General features: G+C 41.5%; 4 protein-coding genes across 4 annotated transcripts; 3 read left to right on the top strand and 1 right to left on the bottom strand.

Annotated features, from left to right (window-relative positions):
* Positions 1-1,240: 1,240 nt before the first annotated feature.
* Positions 1,241-1,810, top strand: RB195_012898 (uncharacterized protein; the record flags this gene model as incomplete). The annotated part of the gene is made up of 1 exon (XM_064202484.1): positions 1,241-1,810. One exon carries the CDS (start codon positions 1,241-1,243, stop codon positions 1,808-1,810), a length of 570 nt encoding a protein of 189 aa, XP_064058365.1.
* A 2,249-nt stretch (positions 1,811-4,059) lies between these two features.
* Positions 4,060-11,011, bottom strand: RB195_012896 (uncharacterized protein; the record flags this gene model as incomplete). The annotated part of the gene is made up of 3 exons (XM_064202482.1): positions 4,060-4,173; positions 10,753-10,908; positions 10,967-11,011. The coding sequence occupies 3 exons, from the start codon at positions 11,009-11,011 to the stop codon at positions 4,060-4,062; spliced, it is 315 nt and encodes a 104-aa protein (XP_064058363.1).
* Positions 5,543-6,109, top strand: RB195_012897 (uncharacterized protein; the record flags this gene model as incomplete). The annotated part of the gene is made up of 1 exon (XM_064202483.1): positions 5,543-6,109. The coding sequence occupies one exon, from the start codon at positions 5,543-5,545 to the stop codon at positions 6,107-6,109; it is 567 nt and encodes a 188-aa protein (XP_064058364.1).
* Positions 11,012-13,154: 2,143 nt separating the features above from the next.
* Positions 13,155-25,242, top strand: RB195_012895 (uncharacterized protein; the record flags this gene model as incomplete). The annotated part of the gene is made up of 19 exons (XM_064202481.1): positions 13,155-13,185; positions 13,240-13,322; positions 13,716-13,844; positions 14,607-14,729; positions 15,133-15,304; positions 15,400-15,554; positions 16,288-16,379; positions 16,437-16,599; positions 17,355-17,452; positions 19,212-19,325; positions 19,412-19,487; positions 19,622-19,726; positions 22,652-22,746; positions 22,796-22,927; positions 23,022-23,112; positions 23,828-23,961; positions 24,064-24,187; positions 24,513-24,571; positions 25,164-25,242. 19 exons carry the CDS (start codon positions 13,155-13,157, stop codon positions 25,240-25,242), a joined length of 2,055 nt encoding a protein of 684 aa, XP_064058362.1.
* Positions 25,243-25,658: the final 416 nt, after the last annotated feature.

Here is a 25,658-nt window from a genome sequence, read left to right as displayed (position 1 = left end):
AACAGAGGAACGTCGAAAAAAAAAGCGGAAAAATCAACATTTTGTCCCTACAATACGAGAATGGAAAGATGCAGGTTTGACACTCCGCTGAGTCAAATTTTTGCAAAAAAAAAAAGTTAGAAACTTGAAATCACTTTCAAAAGATGAAGATATCAATTCTATGTAGTTTTCAGCAGTTTAAAAGAAGATTTATTGGAATTTAATGACCAAAAAAGCTCAGATTCTGTGCACACCGTTAGGTCTGGGAGATCGTGAATAACTTCGTGATAGGAGGACCAAAAGAAATGCTTTAGGTAGTTTTTGAGTGCCCTAAAAGAGCAGTTATATTGTTTTTCTTCCACCTCCTAATCTTTTTGGAATTTTGATGGGACAAAGACGGGAAAATAGAATTTTCACCATTTTTGTTGCATCAAAAATTTGAAAAACAGCGTAGTCTTGGACCATCTGATAGAGGAAATCCTCGGCTACCCTACTATGATTATGATTGGAAGATGATTTGCTTAGCTCTAAGTTACTTCGAGTTATTGAGTTTTATTCAGGATCACACACTTCTTGGCTCGCTAGCAGAAATTGGGATTTCTGGCGAGTTCTTCCATTCCAGGAAAATGGAACGCTATTTGGAAAATCACCCATATATTCGGATAGAGGGGCTAAGAAAACCCTTCTGTGGCAAATTTCTCTTTCTCGAACCGCCTGGTTCTCTCAAAATTGAGATGGGACAAATTAAAAATGTCGGAAAATTTTAAATTTCGTCACATCCAAAATTCCAAAAGGATTAGGCGGTGGAAAAAAACAGCGATATGACTATTTTCTAAGGGCAAAACTTCTTCTCTCAAAAACCACCTGAAACATTCCTTTTGATCCTCTTATAACAAAGTTATTCGCGATCTCCCAGACATAACAAGGTACACAGAATATGAGCTTTTTTGCTGTTCAAATTCTGATAAATCCACTTCTAAAGCGCTGTAAACTACACAGAGTTGAAGTTTTCATTTTTTTTTTTGCAAGTGGATACAAGTATTTATATTTTACAGGGGCGGGTGTACCTGTACGTCTAACCGCTGCAAACAGTGCTCAAACCACGATACGCAGCGGTTAGAGGTTCCGCTTCCTGCACGATCGAACAGAGGTTCGAATCCGCCATAGTGCTCACCGAGCCTTTCATCCCTACGAGGTCGATAAATAAATCGCTACCAGGTTTGTCTGGGAGAATGGTGTAATTTGGGGGCCTAGGGAGCAAATGCTGTACAAGGGAGGATCGACAAAACAACGTTGTGCGCTCAAACGTGCCCAAAGGCGCCATATGGGGCAATTTGGGAGCCTTTGGACCAAATCGTGTACAAGGGTGGAGCCACAAAACAAAGTTGTGCGCTCAAACGTGCCCAAAGGCGCCATATGGGGCACTTCTGGGGCCTATGGGCCAAATCGTGTTGAAGGGTGGAGCCCAGAAACAACGTTGTGCGCTCAAACGTGCCCAAAGGCGCCATATGGGGCACTTCTGGGGCCTATGGGCCAAATCGTGTTGAAGGGTGGAGCCCTGAAACAACGTTGTGCGCTCAAACGTGCCAAAGGTGCCATATGGGGCACTTCTGGGGCCTATGGACCCAATCGTTTTGAAGGGTGGAGCCCAGAAACAACGTTGTGCGCTCAAACGTGCTCAAATCTAATGCGGCATTTTGGGGTCCTGTTAGGAATGTCTGTTCAAGGGTGGAGACTCAGAACAACGTTGCCCACTCAGACGTGCCCAGAGACATTGATTGTGTCAATTTGGGGGCCTATGGAAAGAATTCCATGTGGGGGTGAAGCCTAAGAAGGAGTTTTCGCACTCAAAGGTGCCCAAAACTATCTACTAACACTATCATTCTATTTGGGATGCGCCACTACGTTCTTTTCGCTTCTTTCTTTGCTTGAGGTTTACAAGCGCATGGAACCTCTCATGTATCGTGCAGTAATAGCGAAACTTCTTACCGAGTGCGAAACACCTAACCCAACCATTAGTAGATAGGACCCAACGTTGAAAAGTTTCTCCAGAGCTGCGTTTAAGGCGATATTGCGATATTGCCTAAAGCAATTTTTGAAGGGAATGCAATGGAATCGGGCTAATTTGTTCACAGACTATTTATTGGGAAGTTTTGTTTTCCGCTTTTACTTTCCCTTCCTTTACCATAGCTGCTCACCGAAGCCTACTTCAGTATTTGGAAAATAGGATTCATGATCTTCTTTGCACATGCTTCCTGCTTCCAGGGGAGGGGGGAATCACAGTGATGAATATAATACAATAAGAAAAAAAAGGAAAGAGAAATTGAAAGAAAAAATGGAAAAAAGATAAAATACAATAAGGAAAATACAGTCAAAAATTCAACACAAAAAGAAAAGCAAAAAGCACATAAAAATACAATGCAGTTTTAACGGTAGGCATGATGCGACGTTAAATCTCGGAAGATAGCATCTGATACCAAGTTGAAAGGCTATCTGAGCTTATATTACCGTTAAAGGCATCACCCCACGAATCTGAGGTGGTGCAGATTTCAGGTGGAGTATTCGCATACGGGATGGGAGACTACGGAGAGAGAGGTGATTCCGTCCATTTCTTGCCAATTGCCGTAAAAAACGGCCCGGAAGATGCGGCGCCGCACAAGACTGGCGCGCTCCAATCGAACCTCTTGTACGAAATGGTGCGCCAAAACGAATGAAGCCGTATCTTCCGGGCCGTTTTTTACGGCAATTAGGAAGAAATGGACGGAATCACCCCCCTCTCCGTAGTCTCCCATCCTGTATACGAATATTCCACCTGAAATCTGCACCACCTCAGATTCGTGGGGTGATGCCTTTAAGAGCAGCGATGACCATTTGTGCATGTAACCTAAGAAGAATCAAGACCTGATGTGATTGGACTGCGCGAGATGAGAAGGGCATCTTCATTGATATAGTCGGGTCAAATTGACATGAAGCACGGATAGTTGCGAAAGCGGCTGCGCTCGAAGCAGTGAAGAGGAGACAGTGGTTAGAATCGAGGTGCGACCATGGCGAACTGCAAAGATGGGTGGCAATTTGCGAGGATCCTAACACGATCCTAACCGCTGCGCTCCACTCCATCGCTTCGAGCGCAGCCGCTTACGCAACTGTCCGTTCCTCACGTCGTTTTGACCCAACCATACATTAGGGAAAAACAAGCTGAAAAGAAGTTCGAGAACAGGGAAAGAACGAACGTAACTTCACTGAATGACGAGGAAATTCTAGGCAAATTAGAAGATTAGCAAGGAAAAGACGTTATCGAAGGAAATCTCAAAACAGTGGAAAAATTCTAGTCCGCTGTCATAATAAAAGTGAAGGATAAATTCACTGGCGTATCAATCCACTTGGGATGCGCCAACGCGTTTTGCACCTATTTGTAATCGTTGAGGTTTCCGATTGCGTGTTGGCCTCTGCAATGACTTGCAGGGCTCAGCCGATGATCAATCCAGTGTTTCTTATCCTCCCAGACAAGTCTGGTACAAATTTCTCAACTCCGGAAGGGTGAACGTCCTGGTTGACACTACGGCGGTTTCGAACCATCGAGTACCTGGCCACAGCAGACGTCTTGCCGACACCCGTCCCTCTAGTAAATTTGGTAGAGTAAAAACGACATGAAACACGGTGCGGCTGCGTAAGCGGTCGCACTCGAAGCGGTATTGGCGAGCTTGCCGGTTAGAATCTACGTGGAACCCTTGCGACACCATTCAACGCTGTAGTTCGCGATGTTTCTACTTCGATTCGAACCGCTATCTCCACCATGCTTAGAACGCATCCGTGATCAGCTTGGTTATTTTCATTAAGTCATGACTGAGTCGCCAGGCTGGTGTTGAAAGTGGATCTAAACGTCTTCGCAGAAAACTGATCTGAATTGTCTTTACAGAAATTCTTAGTAAAATCTAGGTCCACATCTCGTGTTCGAACAGAAACAGTGTGTGATGCTTAGTTTTACGTAGCAATTTTCGCTCGGTAGGCGTCACATTTTTTTTTCTACAATCAACCGTGCGGTAAAACCCATAGTGATATGTTTTATTGCATTCATTGAGATTAACGAAAAATACAGTTCGCAATTTTTCCAAAAAGCTCTTTATCGTAGTCTTCGATGGCGTTGCAAACCTCACGAGATTCCCAGAGACGACGCACCATGTCCGTTATTGACATCTGAACTTAATTTATTCGAGTTTATCGAGAACTTCGTTCAAACTGTAACGGCTTCCTAAAGGCAGCGTATAACGATTTTGACGCGGTGCGGAACCCACAACGAAAACGTAGAGTTCGGGCAGATTGTGGAACCCAGCGTGGTTCCCTAATTGTTGTAAAAAAAGTAGAAGACGCCTTCTTTTAAAGACGATTTCAGTGGGAACATGTCCCCTTTCTGCACGTGCCGCATCCAAATACGAGCGGTTGAAGATCAATGATACCACCTCACCAGCTTATTCAGTTAAAACCAATGAATAAGGGTGCTGAAAAAAAAGGAAGCAAAGAAAAAAAAAACTTAGGAACTGATGAGCAGAACTACACTGAGTTCCGCAATGGACTAGCCAAACTCCACGCTTTCGCTTTAGGTTCGGCGCCAATCGGTAATCGTGATACACCGCCTTTAAGGAAGGAAATACAAAAACAAAGAAACATTACTTGGCTTTTTCCAATAAATTTTAATAGTTTTTGAAAGCTGTTCTATTTTTGTTTTTAGCAACCGAACCATATTACGCATCTCTGTGACCCAGATGTTAAAGACTACAGCAATAGAGCACGAACGATCGAGGATTCGTCACTAAAACTAAACTTAATATAAAGAATTATCAAAATTGGTAATATTGGGATCACTAAGAGAACAGATAGGAGAGATAGCGGTATAATTCATGAGCACAAGTGTGATTACGCTCAATTCTCTTTGGCAATCCAGTAAAGGTGTGCAAAGCAGCCAAAGTTGCACCGATGTACTACTGGAGGTAGGGTAGTAGAACGATAGCAATCCAAGGAAACTCCGCAAATGTGCTATCCAAGGAAACTGCAACTTCTGCAAAAATTTTAAATTTCGTCACATCCAAAATTCCAAGAGGACTAGGTGGTGGAAAAAAAACAGCTATATGACTATTTTCTAAGGGCAAAACTTCTTCTCTCAAAAACCACCTGAAACATTCCTTTTGATCCTCTTATAACAAAGTTATTCGCGATCTCCCAGACATAACAAGGTACACAGAATATGAGCTTTTTTGCTGTTCAAATTCTGATAAATCCACTTCTAAAGCGCTGTAAACTACACAGAGTTGAAGTTTTCATTTTTTTTTTTGCAAATGGATACAAGTATTTATATTTTACAGGCGCGGGTGTACCTGTACGTCTAACCGCTGCAAACGGTGCTCAAACCACGATACGCAGCGGTTAGAGGTTCTGCTTCCTGCACGATCGAACAGAGGTTCGAATCCGCCATAGTGCTCACCGAGCCTTTCATCCCTACGAGGTCGATAAATAAATCGCTACCAGGTTTGTCTGGGAGAATGGTGTAATTTGGGGGCCTAGGGAGCAAATGCTGTACAAGGGAGGATCGACAAAACAACGTTGTGCGCTCAAACGTGCCCAAAGGCGCCATATGGGGCAATTTGGGGGGATGTGGACCAAATCGTGTTCAAGGGTGGAGCCCAGAAACAACGTTGTGCGCTCAAACGTGCCCAAAGGCGCCATATGGGGCACTTCTGGGGCCTATGGGCCAAATCGTGTTGAAGGGTGGAGCCCAGAAACAACGTTGTGCGCTCAAACGTGCCCAAAGGCGCCAAATGGGGCAATTTTGGAGCCTGTGGACCAAATTGTGTACAAAGGTGGAGCCCGGAAACAACGTTGTGCGCTCAAACGTGCCAAAGGTGCCATATGGGGCACTTCTGGGGCCTATGGACCCAATCGTTTTGAAGGGTGGAGCCCAGAAACAACGTTGTGCGCTCAAACGTGCTCAAATACGCTGAATGGGGCAATTTGGGGTCCTGTTAGGAATGTCTGTTCAAGGGTGGAGACTCAGAACAACGTTGCCCACTCAGACGTGCCCAGAGACATTGATTGTGTCAATTTGGGGGCCTATAGAAAGAATTCCATGTGGGGGTGAAGCCTAAGAAGGAGTTTTCACACTCAAAGGTGCCCAAAACTATCTACTAACACTATCATTCTATTTGGGATGCGCCACTACGTTCTTTTCGCTTCTTTCTTTGCTTGAGGTTTACAAGCGCATGGAACCTCTCATGTATCGTGCAGTAATAGCAAAACTTCTTACCGAGTGCGAAACACCTAACCCAACCATTAGTAGATAGGACCCAACGTTGAAAAGTTTCTCCAGAGCTGCGTTTAAGGCGATATTGCGATATTGCCTAAAGCAATTTTTGAAGGGAATGCAATGGAATCGGGCTAATTTGTTCACAGACTATTTATTGGGAAGTTTTGTTTTCCGCTTTTACTTTCCCTTCCTTTACCATAGCTGCTCACCGAAGCCTACTTCAGTATTTGGAAAATAGGATTCATGGTCTTCTTTGTACATGTTTCTGCTTCGAGGGGAGGGGGGAATCACAGTGATCAATATAATACAATAAGAAAAAAAAGGAAAGAGAAATTAAAAGAAAAAATGGAAAAAAGATAAAATACAATAGGGAAAATACAGTCAAAAATTCAACACAAAAAGAAAAGCAAAAAGCACATAAAAATACAATGCAGTTTTCACGGTAGGCATGATGCGACGTTAAATCCCGGAAGATAGCATCTGATACGAAGTTGAAAGGCTATCTGAGCTTATATTACCGTTAAAGGCATCATCCCACGAATCTGAGGTGGTGCAGATTTCAGGTGGAGTATTCGCATACGGGATGGGAGACTACGGAGAGAGAGGTGATTCCGTCCATTTCTTGCCAATTGCCGTAAAAAACGGCCCGGAAGATGCGGCGCCGCACAAGACTGGCGCGCTCCAATCGAACCTCTTGTACGAAATGGTGCGCCAAAACGAATGAAGCCGTATCTTCCGGGCCGTTTTTTACGGCAATTAGGAAGAAATGGACGGAATCACCCCCCTCTCCGTAGTCTCCCATCCTGTATACGAATATTCCACCTGAAATCTGCACCACCTCAGATTCGTGGGGTGATGCCTTTAAGAGCAGCGATGACCATTTGTGCATGTAACCTAAGAAGAATCAAGACCTGATGTGATTGGACTGCGCGAGATGAGAAGGGCATCTTCATTGATATAGTCGGGTCAAATTGACATGAAGCACGGATAGTTGCGAAAGCGGCTGCGCTCGAAGCAGTGAAGAGGAGACAGTGGTTAGAATCGAGGTGCGACCATGGCGAACTGCAAAGATGGGTGGCAATTTGCGAGGATCCTAACACGATCCTAACCGCTGCGCTCCACTCCATCGCTTCGAGCGCAGCCGCTTACGCAACTGTCCGTTCCTCACGTCGTTTTGACCCAACCATACATTAGGGAAAAACAAGCTGAAAAGAAGTTCGAGAACAGGGAAAGAACGAACGTAACTTCACTGAATGACGAGGAAATTCTAGGCACATTAGAAGATTAGCAAGGAAAAGACGTTATCGAAGGAAATCTCAAAACAGTGGAAAAATTCTAGTCCGCTGTCATAATAAAAGTGAAGGATAAATTCACTGGCGTATCAATCCACTTGGGATGCGCCAACGCGTTTTGCACCTATTTGTAATCGTTGAGGTTTCCGATTGCGTGTTGGCCTCTGCAATGACTTGCAGGGCTCAGCCGATGATCAATCCAGTGTTTCTTATCCTCCCAGACAAGTCTGGTACCAATTTCTCAACTCCGGAAGGGTGAACGTCCTGGTTGACACTACGGCGGTTTCGAACCATCGAGTACCTGGCCGCAGCAGACGTCTTGCCGACACCCGTCCCTCTAGTAAATTTAGTAGAGTAAAAACGACATGAAACACGGTGCGGCTGCGTAAGCGGTCGCACTCGACCCCTGCGACACCATTCAACGCTGTAGTTCGCGATGTTTCTACTTCGATTCGAACCGCTATCTCCACCATGCTTAGAACGCATCCGTGATCAGCTTGGTTATTTTCATTAAGTCATGACTGAGTCGCCAGGCTGGTGTTGAAAGTGGATCTAAACGTCTTCGCAGAAAACTGATCTGAATTGTCTTTACAGAAATTCTTAGTAAAATCTAGGTCCACATCTCGTGTTCGAACAGAAACAGTGTGTGATGCTTAGTTTTACGTAGCAATTTTCGCTCGGTAGGCGTCACATTTTTTTTTCTACAATCAACCGTGCGGTAAAACCCATAGTGATATGTTTTATTGCATTCATTGAGATTAACGAAAAATACAGTTCGCAATTTTTCCAAAAAGCTCTTTATCGTAGTCTTCGATGGCGTTGCAAACCTCACGAGATTCCCAGAGACGACGCACCATGTCCGTTATTGACATCTGAACTTAATTTATTCGAGTTTATCGAGAACTTCGTTCAAACTGTAACGGCTTCCTAAAGGCAGCGTATAACGATTTTGACGCGGTGCGGAACCCACAACGAAAACGTAGAGTTCGGGCAGATTGTGGAACCCAGCGTGGTTCCCTAATTGTTGTAAAAAAAGTAGAAGACGCCTTCTTTTAAAGACGATTTCAGTGGGAACATGTCCCCTTTCTGCACGTGCCGCATCCAAATACGAGCGGTTGAAGATCAATGATACCACCTCACCAGCTTATTCAGTTAAAACCAATGAATAAGGGTGCTGAAAAAAAAAGGAAGCAAAGAAAAAAAAAACTTAGGAACTGATGAGCAGAACTACACTGAGTTCCGCAATGGACTAGCCAAACTCCACGCTTTCGCTTTAGGTTCGGCGCCAATCGGTAATCGTGATACACCGCCTTTAAGGAAGGAAATACAAAAACAAAGAAACATTACTTGGCTTTTTCCAACAAATTTTAATAGTTTTTGGAAGCTGTTCTATTTTTGTTTCTAGCAACCGAACCATATTACGCATCTCTGTGACCCAGATGTTAAATACTACAGCAATAGAGCACGAACAATCGAGGATTCGTCACTAAAACTACTTAATATAAAGAATTATCAAAATTGGTGATATTGGGATATCAATAGGAGAACAGATAGGAGAGATAGCGGTATAATTCATGAGCACAAGTGTGATTACGCTCAATTCTCTTTGGCAATCCAGTAAAGGTGTGCAAAGCAGCCAAAGTTGCACCGATGTACTACTGGAGGTAGGGTAGTAGAACGATAGCAATCCAAGGAAACTCCGCAAATGTGCTATCCAAGGAAACTGCAACTTCTGCAACTGCGCAGATGGGGGAGCTTCTGCTGTTTTTTTGAGTTATAACAGTTACACTGCGTACGTTGGACGACGACTGAATCGTCATTTTTCTATCACGTAACACATTGCATCGTAGAGGCACAGGTGCAACCAAAGCTGTTTTGCATACCTTCTTTACAATTAGGCGGAATGCATAGAGCGCACGGCGTTGATCAATCCCTTTGAGATATGTCTACAAGTTCAACTTCACCTAGAATTCTATGAGGTTTTATGAACGCGTGTTCAGCATTTGCAATGAATGTGGAGATCTGCTTATAGATTGAATCAGTGTTTTTATCCTTTCAGATAAGTCTAGCATCAATTTGTCCACGTCGGAAGAATGAGAAGCTCGGTAGGCCCTACGGCAGTTTCGAACCATCCATTGTTCATTCACAGTCGATCCCTTTAGCAACTGCGCTACACCCTGCTCTTGTGGAGCGAAGGCTGCAGCACAGCCACTAAGAGGTTCGATCGTGACTGCACGATCGATAGCTCAAAACCGCCTTACTGCAAGCAAAGCTTTTCATCTATCTATGGACATTGGTATTAGACCTTTCCGGGAGGGAAAAAAACACTAACCCGATGCATCTTCCCACAACATTGCAAGACTACATCGTCAGCATTAATAATAAAAGTTTTATATACAATATAAATGTACAAAAATATAGGAGTTAGGATTAAAAAGATCCTCGTTTCGCCTCTACCCTTAGACGAAGCGGAAGATTAGGACCAACAATGTCAAATAGTTCACTCCCGAGGCTCATCAGTAAGGAGGAGTGACCATGGAAAAAATAGAAGGAATTAAATTGAAAATAAAGATTAAATAAATCGAAGAGCTAGTTCTTTATAGCTTCACAAAGAGTGGTCACATAGCTATGTGACCACTCTTGTGTGCCGTTGCGATCATTATTAATTTGACTACCTTAGTAGACTGAAATGAACACAGTAATTAACGGCAGATGTTTGATCTCCTAAACAGAGAGCTGGACAAGAAGTACCAAGAAATAGTAAGTACTGTCTCAATTGGAAACAAGAAAACTATTTCAAAAACCTGACCGCGCTCCCTAGATTTAAATAAACGTATAAATGAGTCTTAAAAAAGAACACAAAATTTTGTGAAAGGCTGATAATGAGAAATAAGCCGCAAGTGATAGAAAAAGAATATTTCACATTTCATCCATATACTAATTCATAGTTAATTTCTTGGGGAAAAAGGTTGCTTTGAGCAGGTTATTGCAGAGGTATCATATGTTTATTGCAACATGAATGTGCACTACTGAGTTTCATGGGGGGGGGGGGTGAAACTATCCTCCTGTTTTCACGGGGGTGAAGCTATCCTCCCCTTGGGTAGGCGATACACAAAATATGAAATCTGTGCACTAAAACACTGTTTACTCACTGAATCGGATATCACTATGATCAAAGATAAGCACCTCCATTTTATCCACATTTCTTAAAGAAGCGGTATCTGCTGACATTTCTTGAGCAAAAAGAGCATATCTTCTGTCGCTGGATGATGCATCAGATGTTCGTTCGATGGAGGAGTCTCGGCTCACGGGGATCCTTCCACGGATAAGATGCTGGTTCACCTACAAGACACAACATTCTTCATTTTACTACTATAAAATTCGAAAGCGAACTGCTCACCATAACTTCATCCGTATGGCTATTTTTGGTCGAAATATTGGACATCTAAATAATGAATAAATAGAGAATGAACATCGCTCGTATTTCGTATTTGTATCGTATCTCATTAGAATAACTTGAGAAAATAACGACAATGTATTTTCATGCATTCAGAGGGATATCGACAACAAAGGAAGCACCTATTATTGTTTACCCCACGTGTAACGTAAGATCTCCAAGAACAGCACTGCGCAAAGAAGCGCAACGAAACGTATTATTGCGGTAATACAGCACGTGTACGAAGCAAGTGTGAGCAGAACTTGGCCTTAAATTTTGCTTATTTCCAAATTCATCGTAACGTTAATTGACAGAAAATAGCACTGTTGGAACCGCAGGATCACTGATCTTCCTATGGATTCTCATTTAGTGAACAAGAGATGTTGATGTGATGTGATGTTCATATGGATTGAAAAAATCCAATATTACTACTAGTAGCTGAGGTAAAAGCCGTTACTAAACTGTGCTAGGGGCTAGACGTCGATTTAGACAGGCGTTCTGCATAAACACGATCGCCTTGTTCGTATATTAATTTCCCCCATTTTAATGTCTTTTTCGTTTTTTGTGTTGTACAATGTTGTGGTCCGATGTCATTCACTTGGAATTTGTTTTTATCTGCTTAGGAATACGCAGATTGCAGGAATAAAGGTGTTCTGATTCTTATGTATGGATGTACAAAACAAGGCAGCAACACTTTTGTATATATATATATATATATATATATATTTGTATTGAAGGACTCTCTACAATGCAAAAAATATTATTCACTTTCATTTACTTCGAGAAATAAGGGCGCCACTGAGTGCCCCCTTCCCCTCAACTAAATTTTACCTCCAATGTCCTGCTAGTGCAGGCTGCTAATATTAATGTTATGCCGAGAATTACTGTCCAGAATCTGTGCACGTAGAAATGCTAGTTAGTTCCTTTTTTCTTTAAGCTTTTCAGAAGGCAGAAGCTTTTCACAATAAGAAGTAAGAGTAGAAATGAACTAGCTAGAAGTGTCATTAATCCTCCATATCTTGTTAGAGGATGAAGATCTCTATTGATTGCTGGCCTAGCGCAACTTTTTTTCTTTGTTATTCGATAAGGGAACGACACAGAAATCGTTGTCTTCAAGACCGATCCTTGACTCGTTCGGGATAAGAGGTCTATTTTCGTTGAAAACGTTTTTGGGTAAAATGTAGTTGTGCGAGGAGAGGGGGGCGCTCAGTGAAACCCTTATTTCTCAAGGTAAACAATTAAACCAGTTGGGACCCTAAGACTTAAGTGTTAGTCGTAGAGGATCTATGACATGTAAGCTAAAATTTCTAAAAGAAAAAAGTAAGTTAGAGCCTCGAGAAATAAGGGCACCACTGAGTGCCGCTCCCTAGTCTATGTTTTTCTTCACAAATGTTGGAGAATTGAGGTTGTGGGTGCTGCAGAGGTAGTTTGAAAGGGGCGCACTCCACGCTGCTCCAATTGGTCTTTGGTGCACAAAAGAACCTTCCTAGAGCTTAAAGATGTTTTTTTTTCGTTTAAGAAGACGATAGTTCATCACTAGAAATATTAGCTGGATCAGTCGGGGCCGAAGAACCTAAGCAATAGTCTTAGATTATCTGTTACATATAAGCCACCTTGGAAAAAAGGAAGATAGAGCTGCATCTACTAATGTTCTAATTCTTAGTAGCTTTAGCTTATGCTTAGGTTCTACTGCCCGTCTGACCTAATTATTCATTTCCAGCCATGAATTGTCGATTGATGGACTGTCGTCTTCTCAGACGGAAAAACATTTGTCACGTAAGAACGACTTTGGTGGTCTATAGACGTTTTGCGCTCAAAAGTACAGTTCAATTAGAGCAACGATGAATGGCCCCTCCACAACTACCTTGCATCGAAATACGAAATAATGTATTCATGAAGGACAACAATTAAAGAATGGTTCTTATCGATCTCAGGAGCGAAAAGTTTCGAAATTTTGTGGAAATACTCTTAAGATTTTTCTATCTAGAGCGTTTACAATATTTAGACAGGGGTTCTATATCTTCAGCTTTTTTTTCTGTTATCATCGTCGTTAGGCGCCACTCCTTTCCCTTGGTGAAAACGATTGTAAGCATTCTTCGTGTGAGCATGTAATCATGTAAGCTTTTTTGATTACTCGATTAGTTTCAGTGTCATGACAAAGTTGACGACAAAGAAGCGAACAGGTTCGTTCTTTCACTATAGTAATATCTTGTAAGGATTGAAATGTCATTATTCAGACCGTAAGCTCGATGAAGATCGAGTCGATAGTCGACAGGACAATGTGATTATCGAGCACCCGGAAACATCTTCAAAATCAGCTGTAAGATTTGTTTGTTCATGATTTTCTTCTGTTTTCCAATAGATGCATATAGTGAACCGATGAACGCTTTTCGGGAGATTCTGTAGCACATTTTTATTTTCCTAGCATATCCCACATGCTGGCATTATACTGTTGAACATTGATTTACCAGTTAGTAATGATAATGTTTTGTCATAGGTACTAATGCGAGAAAGCAATGCATGTTTACAAAATATTTGATAACCAAACCAATTATTTTTAGTGTTTTGAGTGTACTAGAAGCAAGAAATCTGAATTTACCTGTTAACTCAAACTCATGGTTTTATGTGGAATTTTCAGATGGCGAATTTCATACTCATATTCATATTTTCTAATGGCGAATTCACTTACCAACTCATGCGACTTTTTTTTCAGGATTATTCCGACCGGATTCATTTACCAATTCACGAAGTTAGACATCAAATCATGAGTATTGTGCTTAAGAATGAAACTGTTGTTCTTATTGGAGAGACAGGATGCGGGAAAAGCACCCAAGTACCACAGGTAATATTGAAATCTCCAGCAAAATTCAGTTACAGCATGGTATGCTACACTATGTTATGTTACTGCTAAGTTATCGCTACTTCTTTGTAACTTCTTTTTTTGATGGGAAAGATCTTGCGTCACGCTTTTGCGCCTGTTACTCTGTTTTATACGTATAATGGAACCTTTGTTCAATTGTTAACATAAAATGTGGTAAACAGTCATATATTGGTGAAGTTTGCTAACAACAGAATTTACCCGTCTGCTGGTGAATTGTACCGGTATGAGCACAATAATAATGAGGGTGTGCGTCACGGTCCCAACAAGCTTTATCAAATGGGTCACTGAAATGAAAGATAGTAAAACCTTCTCACTTGCACACTTCTTTTACAACGCATGCGCTGAAATCGGAGAAAAGTTGAAAATAGTTCTTTTTTTCTCCTTGCAAAAGATTAGCCTTTTTCTGTTCGACCTGTTAACCGTCGTTTCTTTTTCTAACCGTTTTCCGTATTCTCTTCTTAGTTGTGCACTTCGTTGCGCAGTGCTTATTCTTCTTGTTTGTTCCATTTGCTGACTTCGGTCGACGTTTCTTCTATGGAGACCTCTTTCTCTTCCTTAAAGTTCACTACCCTTATTGCTGTTGAGCGGTGGAAATTTGCTTGTCTTAAGTTTCGTTCTATTTACTTACACACTTTCCGCACCCACAGTTTTTAGGTGTGAATTAATTGAACAGCTTCATCGAAGTATCCAACAAAAATTACTTTGTAATGTACTTCTGTTCAGTTCTGCGTTCGTATGGGGCTCGCAAGAAACGGTCGGATTGGTGTATCTCAGCCACGTCGCCTAGCTGCTGTGTCGCTCGCACATCGTGTTGCTTGGGAAATGAATTCTCCCCTTGGTCGCAAGGTATATCCTTAAGTTCTTTTTTTCTCGCTTTAGGACATTATGGAATTCTGAAGGAAGCAAAATACAAGCATAAATGCTAAATGGTGACAACAGAAAGTCACTGGTACACTCCTTTTCCTCCTAGACAATACGCAAAACCAAGCATACATGAGGGTCTGCAAATTCCCTTGGAGGTTAAAAACGAGTTCCTTGCGAATAAGGTGTTGCGTTGTGATTTTGTGTTTTAGCGATGTTCGTTACTAGAGTTTACTTCTCAGATGGGGTGTTCACGGCACCTTTTTTCAGTGTGGAATAGAATTTTTAGAGACACTTGAGCAAAAAAGCTTGAGGTAGTTCTACAAACTACTAATAACGGATATGGGTTAATGAGTTCTAATAATAACATATTAGCGTATTATTTCAGGTTGGATACCATGTTCGATTTGAAAAGGAAGCGTCTGAAAGTACGCAAATTGTGTACCTCACTGATGGTATGTTGTTGAGAGAAGCTCTCCATGATCCCCTTCTTAGGGGCTATGACACCATCATCGTGGATGAAGCTCACGAACGTAGCCTTAACACTGACATCCTTTTAAGTGAGCACAGGTTTTCCAGTGTTTCATGTAGTATTGCATGTTACATAAGTTTACGAACTTTGATAGTTTGTCTAACGTTTACTGTCGCATTCCAGATGTTTTGCGATTATGCCAACGTCAGCGAAAGGAATCCAATAACCGCCAACTCCGGATAATCATAATGTCGGCGACGCTGGAAGCCGAACTTTTCTCTGTTTACTTCAATAATGCTCCTGTTTACGTCGTAAAGGGCAGACGGTTCCCAGTTGAAGTAGGTTTTCCGGGATATGTCGGCGCTATTCTGGATTGTTAATGTGTTTGATTCCACTAGGGACGGGTGTAGCGCAGTTGGTAAGGGGTCCGCTTTGGCCGTACTAGTTTTCTTTACGTTAATATTAATCTAAGAATGCACATTGGTTGATTAATTATCAAAATTTTGCAAATAAGTAGTGAAGAAATGAGCAATCTTTTTTTCTGAAAGAAATTGTTCCTAAAAGGTAAACAGCAATGGTCAAAGGAGAGATTTTGGCGCAATTTCACAACATTGAGACTTTCTATCATCAAGAAAGTAGCCTAAACCAAATCTGCTGAAGCTATCCGAGGTGCTGATCTCGAATGTCATGTTGTTTTTTTTTTAACAAAAGAGGTTTGCCACACGATGTTTGTGCTGAAACGCACGAAATGCTATTGGACAAAGTGTTGACTGAGCATGCGAAAACTGCACTGAGGGATGGCCGATTAATGGGTACCACAAACAATAACCGAAATAAAAAAAATAAGATAAAATAAACAATAACGATTTACGAATATTGAACTCCTATTGAATATCCTACCACTAGTGAGCGGTGTCGGAAGTTCGAAATGCAAAAGTGACGCAGCAATCTCCGCGAACACCTTTCAAATACTATTTAAGTATGTGATTCGTACGAATTGTGGTACTTTCGTGCGAAATAATTATTTCTGAAGAGAAGCGGCTATTCTTTCCTAAGTTTATCTGTTTTTAGATTTTTCATGCTGCATTGAATCTAGAGAACTCTGACTACGTATATAATACCCTTGTCTGTATCAAAGATCTTCACCTGGAAGAGCCTCTGAGGTATGATTGCTTTTACACGTTATAAATGCCCATTTGAATTTTAAAATCTCCCTTTAGTGACCATTTCCTTGTCTTTCTTGCTGGTCGTGATGAAATTGAAGCTGTGGTGAAAAAGTTACGTGAATTGAACAAACACTTCGCTGCTCCAATTTATGCTGTTCCTCTTTTCGGTGCCATGAGTGCCAGTTCACAAATGAAAGCATTTGAACCTCCTCCAGAGGTAAGTGTGAAAGACGAAACACAGAAAATATTTTTTTTGCTGATTAGTACTGGTGCAACTCTTATTGTGGTGCGGGTTTCTCCCCAAATTGTGGTTGTTCGCTAAGGCTTAGGAGTAAATGTGTGTTAGATCGTTAGCATCGCTTGAACCATATATCTTAATGAAATAAAACATATTACAAAGTGGTTCCGCTAACTACTCAAATTGATTATTTAAAAATTAATCGAAATATTGGACTTTCAATGAATCTCGGCATAGGAAGATGTCATATTGAGTTTTTATGGTTGAGGTTGTTAATTGATTTTAAATGATTTAGTTGGCTAACTTTATTTTTTGGAAACCCCCTTCTTCAGAGCCTGAAGTGGGCGGTTCAGCTAACACTTTAAACGAACAAATATCTCCACAACTAAACAGACAAACTCTAGGCCTACCTTTTCAATCACTAACAACTACACTGAATGCTGACCTTAGATTTGAGAAGCTTAGTAGTGAGCGCTAGCTGATAGATCACCAGAACGAATGGTTCAAATGTCCCATTTAAATCAGAAGAGCCACCTGTGTCGATTCCCGCGGTCTACTCTTTGCATTCACATCCTTTTTGATGCGAACATGTAGCAACCAATAATACCGATATGTTGGTCCCACACTTCGTGCAAGAAAATTAGATTACTCCGGATCTCAACAGACAGATTTATTTTGACAGATTTATTTTGTTTGTCTCAGTCCTACTAGTTTCTATGTATTTTCTTTTTCAGGGCCATCGCAAAGTTGTGATAGCGACGAATATTGCTGAAACATCTCTCACGATTCCTGGAGTGAGAGTAGTTATTGATTCAGGGAAGGTTAAAACAAGGTGAGTGTTGAAAGCTGTGTTAGCCAAGCCTTTTCCCAGCCTTTTATTCGAGTATTACAAAATTTTATTTTAAGCACAAGTATCGAACATGCATGATTCATTGATTTTTTCTTCACTGGGAGAATTCTTTTTTTGAATCACAGATATCGAGACCTGAAAGTAATTCTTTCAACCATTGTATTAGGTTGAGTTGGAAAAAATTTGTTGCAGTTTGAAACGATAACTGCAAATCATTGAAGACCATTGGCAGAGTCAACGTTAGGCAGGATGCACCGGGCAAGATGCACGTGTGAGCCGGTTGAAGCATAGTGGATGAAGGGAATGAGAAGCCAGGTGGAGAAAGCGGTGGTAAAAGGTACGTTGGGGTGTGAATGTGCGGCGAGGGTGGTGAGACCGTGCATTTTTGAATAGCGCCGCTGCGTACGAAAAGCAGCAGCGACGGACCCAGATGGACCGTAGTTGAGTTAGGGACGTCCGCCGACGTCAACATGGGCACCCATCCCCGGTGACAGGTGCTCAAGCCCGTGGGGTGCGCGAACGTGAGGAAGCGATCAGCGCGGCGTCCATCTTATACTGCGTCAAAGTAGGTACCAACGAGTTCGCACCCGATTGACAATGGACAACTGGTTGACCGACGTCATTCGCCAGTGGTTGAACGGATCGGCACCCGCGAAATAAACCACGGGCGTCCCGAAAGGTCTTATCCGAGGAAATCGCCGAGGCGACAGTACCGAGCACAGCGGGGCGTGCTGACTGGGCGTGTCGATATCGCGGTTCCGGCCAGATAGAGGAGAATGAGTGACGTGCGGAGATGGAGTGACGACGGCAATTGCGCGTCATGGTGGCAGAAAGGAACAGCGGGAATTGTTAACCACACTTGAAGAGCCTCTTATACTCATCAAAGGTAGCAACGCGTCCATTTTCAGCTTGCGAGGATGATCTAAAAGTCATCACACACATGCCGAGAACGACAACAAAGTTCCTATTATAAACATCGTCTCAAGCCTGCTCACTCTTCTTTTTTTTGCAGTAGGTTCCCTTCTAACATAGACTGTTTATCAAAAAATGCCCCTTCCTTTTCTGTTTATTCTGCTACACATTGCTTGTCTACCTAAGTTCTTACGCCATACGTTCTAAAACCCTCTACTCAACATCGTTTTTTTTTTTCTTCTCCTGGCTTCTTCCCCCCTTCTTTTTCTTTCTTCTCGAGCGGACCATGATTTTCATCCAGAATAAAGTCATTGCTGTGGTTCAGTCACACCTAAGATTGTTGCCATTGTCTAAATACAATCAATCAATACGTGAACCGATCTACAGTAATTATTCCGTAACATTGTGACACTAGGGGCATGTTGTAATCAGAAGAAGAATACAAACGAATATTCTGTTTGTTAAGAAGGGAAATTTCAGAGATTCTACATAAATTGTAGGACTTTAACTATATGAAAGATTTGACGAAGTCTATATTAAGAAGTTTCACTCTTTTACTATGTTGTTCATACAATGTATGCGCATAATTCAACGAGTTATACTAGATCTGGCCTTACATAACCGCTGTCTGGGAAATATCAGCTTTCACAATTTTTGAGATATATCTCAGGGAAGAATTGAAAGGACTTACTGTCCCGTTTCCGCATACAATTTTGTAACGGTTCTCATAATTGATTGAACATTGAATTGATCTAAAATTGATCTAATCTATTGAAATTGATCTAATATTTCTTCATATCTGTCTTCTGTTGAGTATGAAAAATTTGAGATCGTTCACTGCTACTGAGCGTATAGATGTATTACGAGTCTGTGACATCAGCAAAGCACAAGCAATGCAGAGAGCAGGACGAGCGGGTCGTGATGCTCCTGGGAAATGCTACCGGTGGGTTACTGGAGACCTTTCAAAAACAACTGCACCACTCTCTCCACATATCAGCACCTCGAAATGTCGTAAGACTTCCATTTTAGTCTCTACTCTGCCGAATGCTTCCAAAACATGATGGCATCGAGCATTCCAGAAGTATTGAGGAGCAATTTATCTTCTGTAAGAACTGTTTATTTAGAACTGGGAATTCATATTGAATTGACTTCGATATCAATTTCCACTCCAAAGAGTCTTTGCTGATTTTTGGTCTTTACGTTTTCTTTGTATCCCATCTTTCATCGGCAATTTTTAAGGTTTTGTTGGAAATGTTGGCATTAGGTCTTAAGCGTCCCAGGAAGTTGAAACTGATCCAACAGCCCGATGTGCAAAATTTGGCTGCGGCTGAACGTGAACTAATGGTTTGTTTTCTTGGTCCATTGTAGTTTGTGCAGAACATTTTCCTAGAGGATAACTTCACACAGAGATATGTACCATCAGTTTCAGAGCTGATGTCGATTTCTCAAGCATTCGCTATTTTTGTTATATCTGTCGGGGAGATTTTCGAAAAAAAAAGCTATAACAGAACACCACACACCTATTCTTCTCACAATCCGACCGGTGTAAAACCCTACTGAGCAAAATCTGCCCTACCTGGCAAAATTGTTTTTCTTAGAATCAAAATGAAAAAAATACAACCCCTTTTCTTTCCACGTCAAAATTTCTTCCGTCGTCTAATTTACCCCTCTTCCCCCTCTCTCTAAAAAAAAAAGAAGAGAAAAACGAGGATGGCTCAGAAAACATCAATTCAACTTTTTGTAACGTAAACCTTCTAGTAAATACATCGAAAAGTATTTCTCAGTGTGACCTTTTCACGAACTTACTAAGATCTAAAACAAACAATGTCCACGCAATGAGAGGATTTTTGATCATTAGATGTTGTTACATTCCTTTGTAAATGGTTGAGAACTATGTTGTGCTTTTTAGTGCAGATCTATTTTCTTCTTCTTCACGAATTTCGTCGGTCCTTTGAGGTATCAAACTGTTGAAGTTTTATCGTTGCCTTTATGGAACTTGTGTTCTGATTTCAGTTTTTCTCAAGACACTGTGCCACTATTGACTTCCCTTCTTTTTTACTCCTCACATCTCCTATTTTCCGCTTCTCCTTTCTTTTTCTCTCCTTGTGCAGTAAGTTTGATGTGAGAAGAGGCGTGGTCAGAAAGGGAAGATCTTCAATGTGTTTGAAAACTGATTATCAAATAATTTTCATTCTTAATTAAGTATTGCATTAATTCAAAATTTTAGTATTAAACACATCAGTTCCAGCGCTTATTTTGAAATACTATAATTACTTACTTGGATGGCCCGTCTTCACTGGATGTGCGGGCCCTAGCATCTCTTCCATTCGTTTCGTTCCCTTGCCGTGGTCATCCAAGGTTTTAAGTCTCGTGAGTGAATTGATGAGGTTTTTGAGCCGTATTCTGCCGAACTCTCAGCTGGTCTGTCCGCGAACACATCACTCCATATCGTCGACGGTCTCTCTCGAGGGCATTTGGCATCTCTTGGGATTCATTCCAGCGTTCTTTTGGTCTATCTATCGTCGATTCTTCTTATAATGTGACTGGCCCATCTAAACATGCTTTTGATATATATTCCGCTGGGTGACGAAGACAGGACATAGCCCGGTGCTGCGAAGATTGACTAGATGTGGTGTGTGCCGATTAAACTTCAGAAGACATCTCTCAAGGGCTATGGGTAGTGAGTAGCTTCCTAGACGTCGCAGCGGTATCTGACCACGTCTCCGCTGGGTAACAGAGCGCTGAAGGAACTATGGAGTCGAACAGATGGGGACGGATATCTTGGTTTGTCAATTGGTCCGTAGCTTCCTTGACGCGTTGGAAAACTGCCCCCGCTGCTCTCAACCGTCTATTTAGTTTTTTCTTACTGTAATTAATAACTTAAAATTATAGTATTACCAGTCTGAGCGTCCGCCTAAAGCCGGACTTCAGACTTTCAGTGGTGTTTGCTCGCCTTCACTGATCAAGGAAAATCAATATCAATGCCCTTTTCTGTGAAACCAGACTTATGTATCTCCAACAATCTTTCTTCCTTTTTTGTGTTATAACTGAAAGGAAAAGATTTCATAGTCTTCTTTCTAAACGCGTCATTTCTACATTTGGAGAACATTCGAACTTCAGCTTCAAACACTCCTTATCAATATATTACAGACAAAATTTAAAAGTATCACGCGAAATATGGGTTTTCCTCCTGTTTTCTATAAACAGTCATCAAAGAATGATGTTTTTGCATAAAATGACGTGAAAGACATCATCCTACTGGTAAAGGTAACTTTCCACGTTAGAACACATACACATCTTGCTACTATTTAAGCAGCCGTTTGCATGCGTGTTTCCACTTTCTGAGAGGGACACGCGGAGGAGTCATAAAGGTGAAAAACAAAGCGCCCAGTGGCTATGAAACGGCTGCAACCATCTATCTTTTGCGTCATGCACACGAAGTTATTGCGCACCAACCGGACGCCGCGGGACCCGTCGCAAACCCTTCTATAGGTATCTGGAGCCGGAGCATCAATCCGACGCTGGTGGACCCGTCGCACCCCGTTTTATAGCTTTCTAGCGTCGAGGCACCATTTCGACGCCGGTGGACCCGCCGCACCCCCTTCCATAGGTATCTGGCGCCGGTGGACCCGTCACACCCCCTCTATAGGTATCTGAAGCCGGTGGACCCGTCACACCCCTCTCTATAGGTATCTGAAGCCGGTGGACCCGTCGCACCCCCTTTTTCGAATTTCGTGACGCACAAACAAACAAACAAACACACACACACACACACACACACGGACTAAGCTCGTTATTATATATCATGATACTTGATTCGTTCCTTTGAATGCATTATCACCTAACTAATTCTGGTCTTAAAATTAGCATTACTCGGATTTTAAGCCGTACCACCAAACACTCATATTTCTCAAGTAGATAGGAATGGACAAGTTCTAGCTCGCAAAGTTATGACAAGTCTATGAACTTCTTAGACTCTTCTCAATGGAGTTGTTTTTAATTTCGAACAGAACTGCTCCTGAATTTTTTTTAAAAGTGGAATATCTTCTGTTATTATTGAAGTTCAGAACGTCTCCGATTTCTACCTTTTTTTTATAAGCCATCGTTTATCACATGAATCCACATGAGTATGGGACATACTAATATATTATCGTATTTACTATTAACGTTAGAAATCTTGAAAAGAGCGGAAAACATTCGGTATCGCTGCGTTTCTTGAAACTCATTGTTAAGCTGCCCTAAAATTGTGCCGTATCTACTCTTTTTCAGGCTCTTGGAGCAATAGAAGCAAATGGCAAGGAATTGAAGCTGACATCGATCGGCCATATTTTGTGTAGATTTCCTCTCATACCCAATCAAGCGAGGTGATTATATCACTTTTTTTGTATTCGCTTCATTTCTAATATTTCTCAGAGTTCTCATGATCGCCAACGAATTATCGTGCTTGGAGGAAGCTCTAACAGTAATTGCTGCTATGTCATGCGAAACCATATTTGATCAGGAGAGTAGTTCTGAGGTAGAAGACAGCGAACAATCTCTTACACGGTTGGTGCTGGTTTCTTTGCTTAATTTAGGCAAAATGTGCTTTCACTTAGCGTTCCAACACTCGTCTGGGTAGTGTAGATATATTGGTTTCTAGGTTTTCTTCGAGCGTGAGTGATCATCTCACTATGCTGGACATTGTACTGGCATTTAAGCAGAAGAAGCGACTCAGTAGCAGTCAGTTAAAGGTACAGTACAGGTGTCGATCCCGATTTTGTAATTAATTATGTAATAATTTAATATAATTTTTGTAAATGTAATAATTTTTGTAATAGCTGGAATTTGTAACCACGGATTGTCATGTTATCTGAAGTTGATTTAGGGCAATGGGAAGGTGAAGTTGATTAAAGGCACCATACCACCAATCTGGCGTCGTATGGATTTCCCATTGAAAGTTTTCATCCAGGGTCTTAGATTGCAGAAAACCAGGTGGTTCTGCTCACCTCTCCGTAGTTGCTGTAAAAAACGGTCCGAAAGCCGCGGTTTCTTTACGACGGCTTCCATTGCAAAGCGCCACCCTTGCGCACGCGCCGCATCAACGAACGAACCTTCGAGGATTAATAAGGTCTCGTTCAGCAGCCTATTCAAGTTATACTAATGAATAAACTGCTGAGGTGAATGGAGCCTGTACATAGATGCGCGTTATAACGCACCTCGTAGGAAGTAAAGCAATTCTGCCATTTTTTTTTACGACGGTTACTGAGAGGTGAGCGGAATCGCGTGGTCTTCCGCAATCCATGACCTCGTATAGAAGCTTTCCATGAGAAATGCATACCACGTCAGATCCATGGTATGCTGCTTTTAACATTTTAACCCCTACACACAATTTTTACTATTGGTGCATGTTGCGGTCGTCGTGTCCAAGATGGTCTTTTCCTCTGACTGCTCCTATCCTCATTTTAGGAATGGTGTTTTTCCAATCACTTAAACTTCAAAAATTTGGTTATGGTGCTGAAGGTACGCAAACAGCTTCATCAAATTGTTCGCGACTGCGGTATGCGGATTACTTCATGTGGAACTCAAAGAGAAAAACTACGGTAGGATTAAGGAAGTGATATACATATTTAGGAAATCTTGACGTTTCGGTTTCAGTTGTTTATCGAAAGCTTAGTTGAAGGACTAGGTCTTTTTAATTTTAGGCAAGCTTTAGCCTGTGGTTTATTCATGAACGTCTGTGAATATGATCGTGGAGATGATCGCTATCGATTGCTTGTTAGACCTAGCACCACATTGAAAATTCATCCTTCATCTGGACTTTGTCGTGTGAGTATTTGCAACTTTCTTCGACAGTCATCCCCTGTCATGCAAATAGAGCTACTTCACTTCGTTGCGTTTTAAATTTTGGGCAAGCCGTCGAGGCGAAATGATATCAATAGAGCTTTTGGCAATCATTTGTACTGAAGATGTTTCAAAGGAATTCTCCCATTCAAAATGAAAGTATGATGTAAAAAATGGGATATTTTAGTTAGATAGTTTTCGCTTCAAGTATCCGGGTCTGGTTAATGTACTCAAAGAAAATCTCGAAAAAAAGCGGATTCAAATTATGCAGAAACTTACGCAATTGTCAGATGTTTATTCCTTATTTCAGTCGCGTCCTCAGTATATTGTTTTCACGGATCTGGTCAAGACCACCGATTTGTATGCAAGGTAAGAACGGTGTTGTTTTCGCCTAATATACAGAAACGTACCCAACCGAACTATTCAAAGTGCTTTTTTTCTTCTTCTTTCTTTTTTCTTTTGGCAGTAACCTGTCCGTGTAAAATTAGAAGGATTTCTGATGGGTTCTTGCAAAAATTTTGCTGCTACTATGTTAGAGTTATATTGTATTACTGGATGGGTACAACACAGTGGGTAAGAAGTTCGGCTGGCATTGCGCGGTCGATGGTACGTAACCGCCCCGACGGAATCTAGCCCTTCATCGCTCCAGGATCATTAAATTGCTACCAAACTGGTCTGGGTGAAATCACTAGCCTGATAAATCAGTAAGGCCCACAAGTCATAGGCCAAAACGTGTTCATAGAACTTTTTTTTCCTGTTCCGAATTGGAGTTGAGCGCGTTGATGCATCCCTAGTGGAATGAATAACGCCAAACACAACTTTATGACGGTGTCAAAGGAATTTCCGATGTTCTTGCCATCATCTTCCCCTTTTTTGTTTTTTTTTTCTTTAGAAAAGGGCTGATTTATTTCAAGAGTCCAAAGATAGGAAAGGGACACTTTATCAGAACCTATTTTTTCAGAAACGTCTCCATTATTGATCGACAGTGGGTACAACCAGTGATTGAAGATTACAACAAAAATGCTAAATTATTTGCGTGAAAGACCAGCATTTACGTTTTTAGTAGCTCTTTACTGTTGTAGACGGTTTTACTCCCATTATAATCTTTGCATTTAAAGCAGAAAATAACTATATGGGTATGTGTGTGTGTTCCGAACACAAATCTCGCCGATGATTCAATTTCGATCAAGCTCTGACAGACGCCTTAGGGCAGGGCATAGATCAAATTTTGAAAGGTTTATTTATTTGCCATTTTTGTTGATGGGAAATTAGTATGAAGCTTCTTTTGGTTTTTTTTTTCTTTATCAAAAAAGTACAACTTCTGGTGGGGTATTGTGCAACGTGAACATTAAATTAGTAGAAATCAAGAAGTAGAATTCTTTTTTCCTCCGTTTACGAGCATCTTATGCCATTACTGCAGGTTTTTGTGGTAACGTAGTTAAACTTTTTCAATTGG

Source organism: Necator americanus, chromosome V (assembly GCF_031761385.1).
Source record: "Necator americanus strain Aroian chromosome V, whole genome shotgun sequence".
Classification (NCBI taxonomy): domain Eukaryota; kingdom Metazoa; phylum Nematoda; class Chromadorea; order Rhabditida; family Ancylostomatidae; genus Necator; species Necator americanus.
This window is presented reverse-complemented; position numbering and strand designations above follow the sequence as displayed.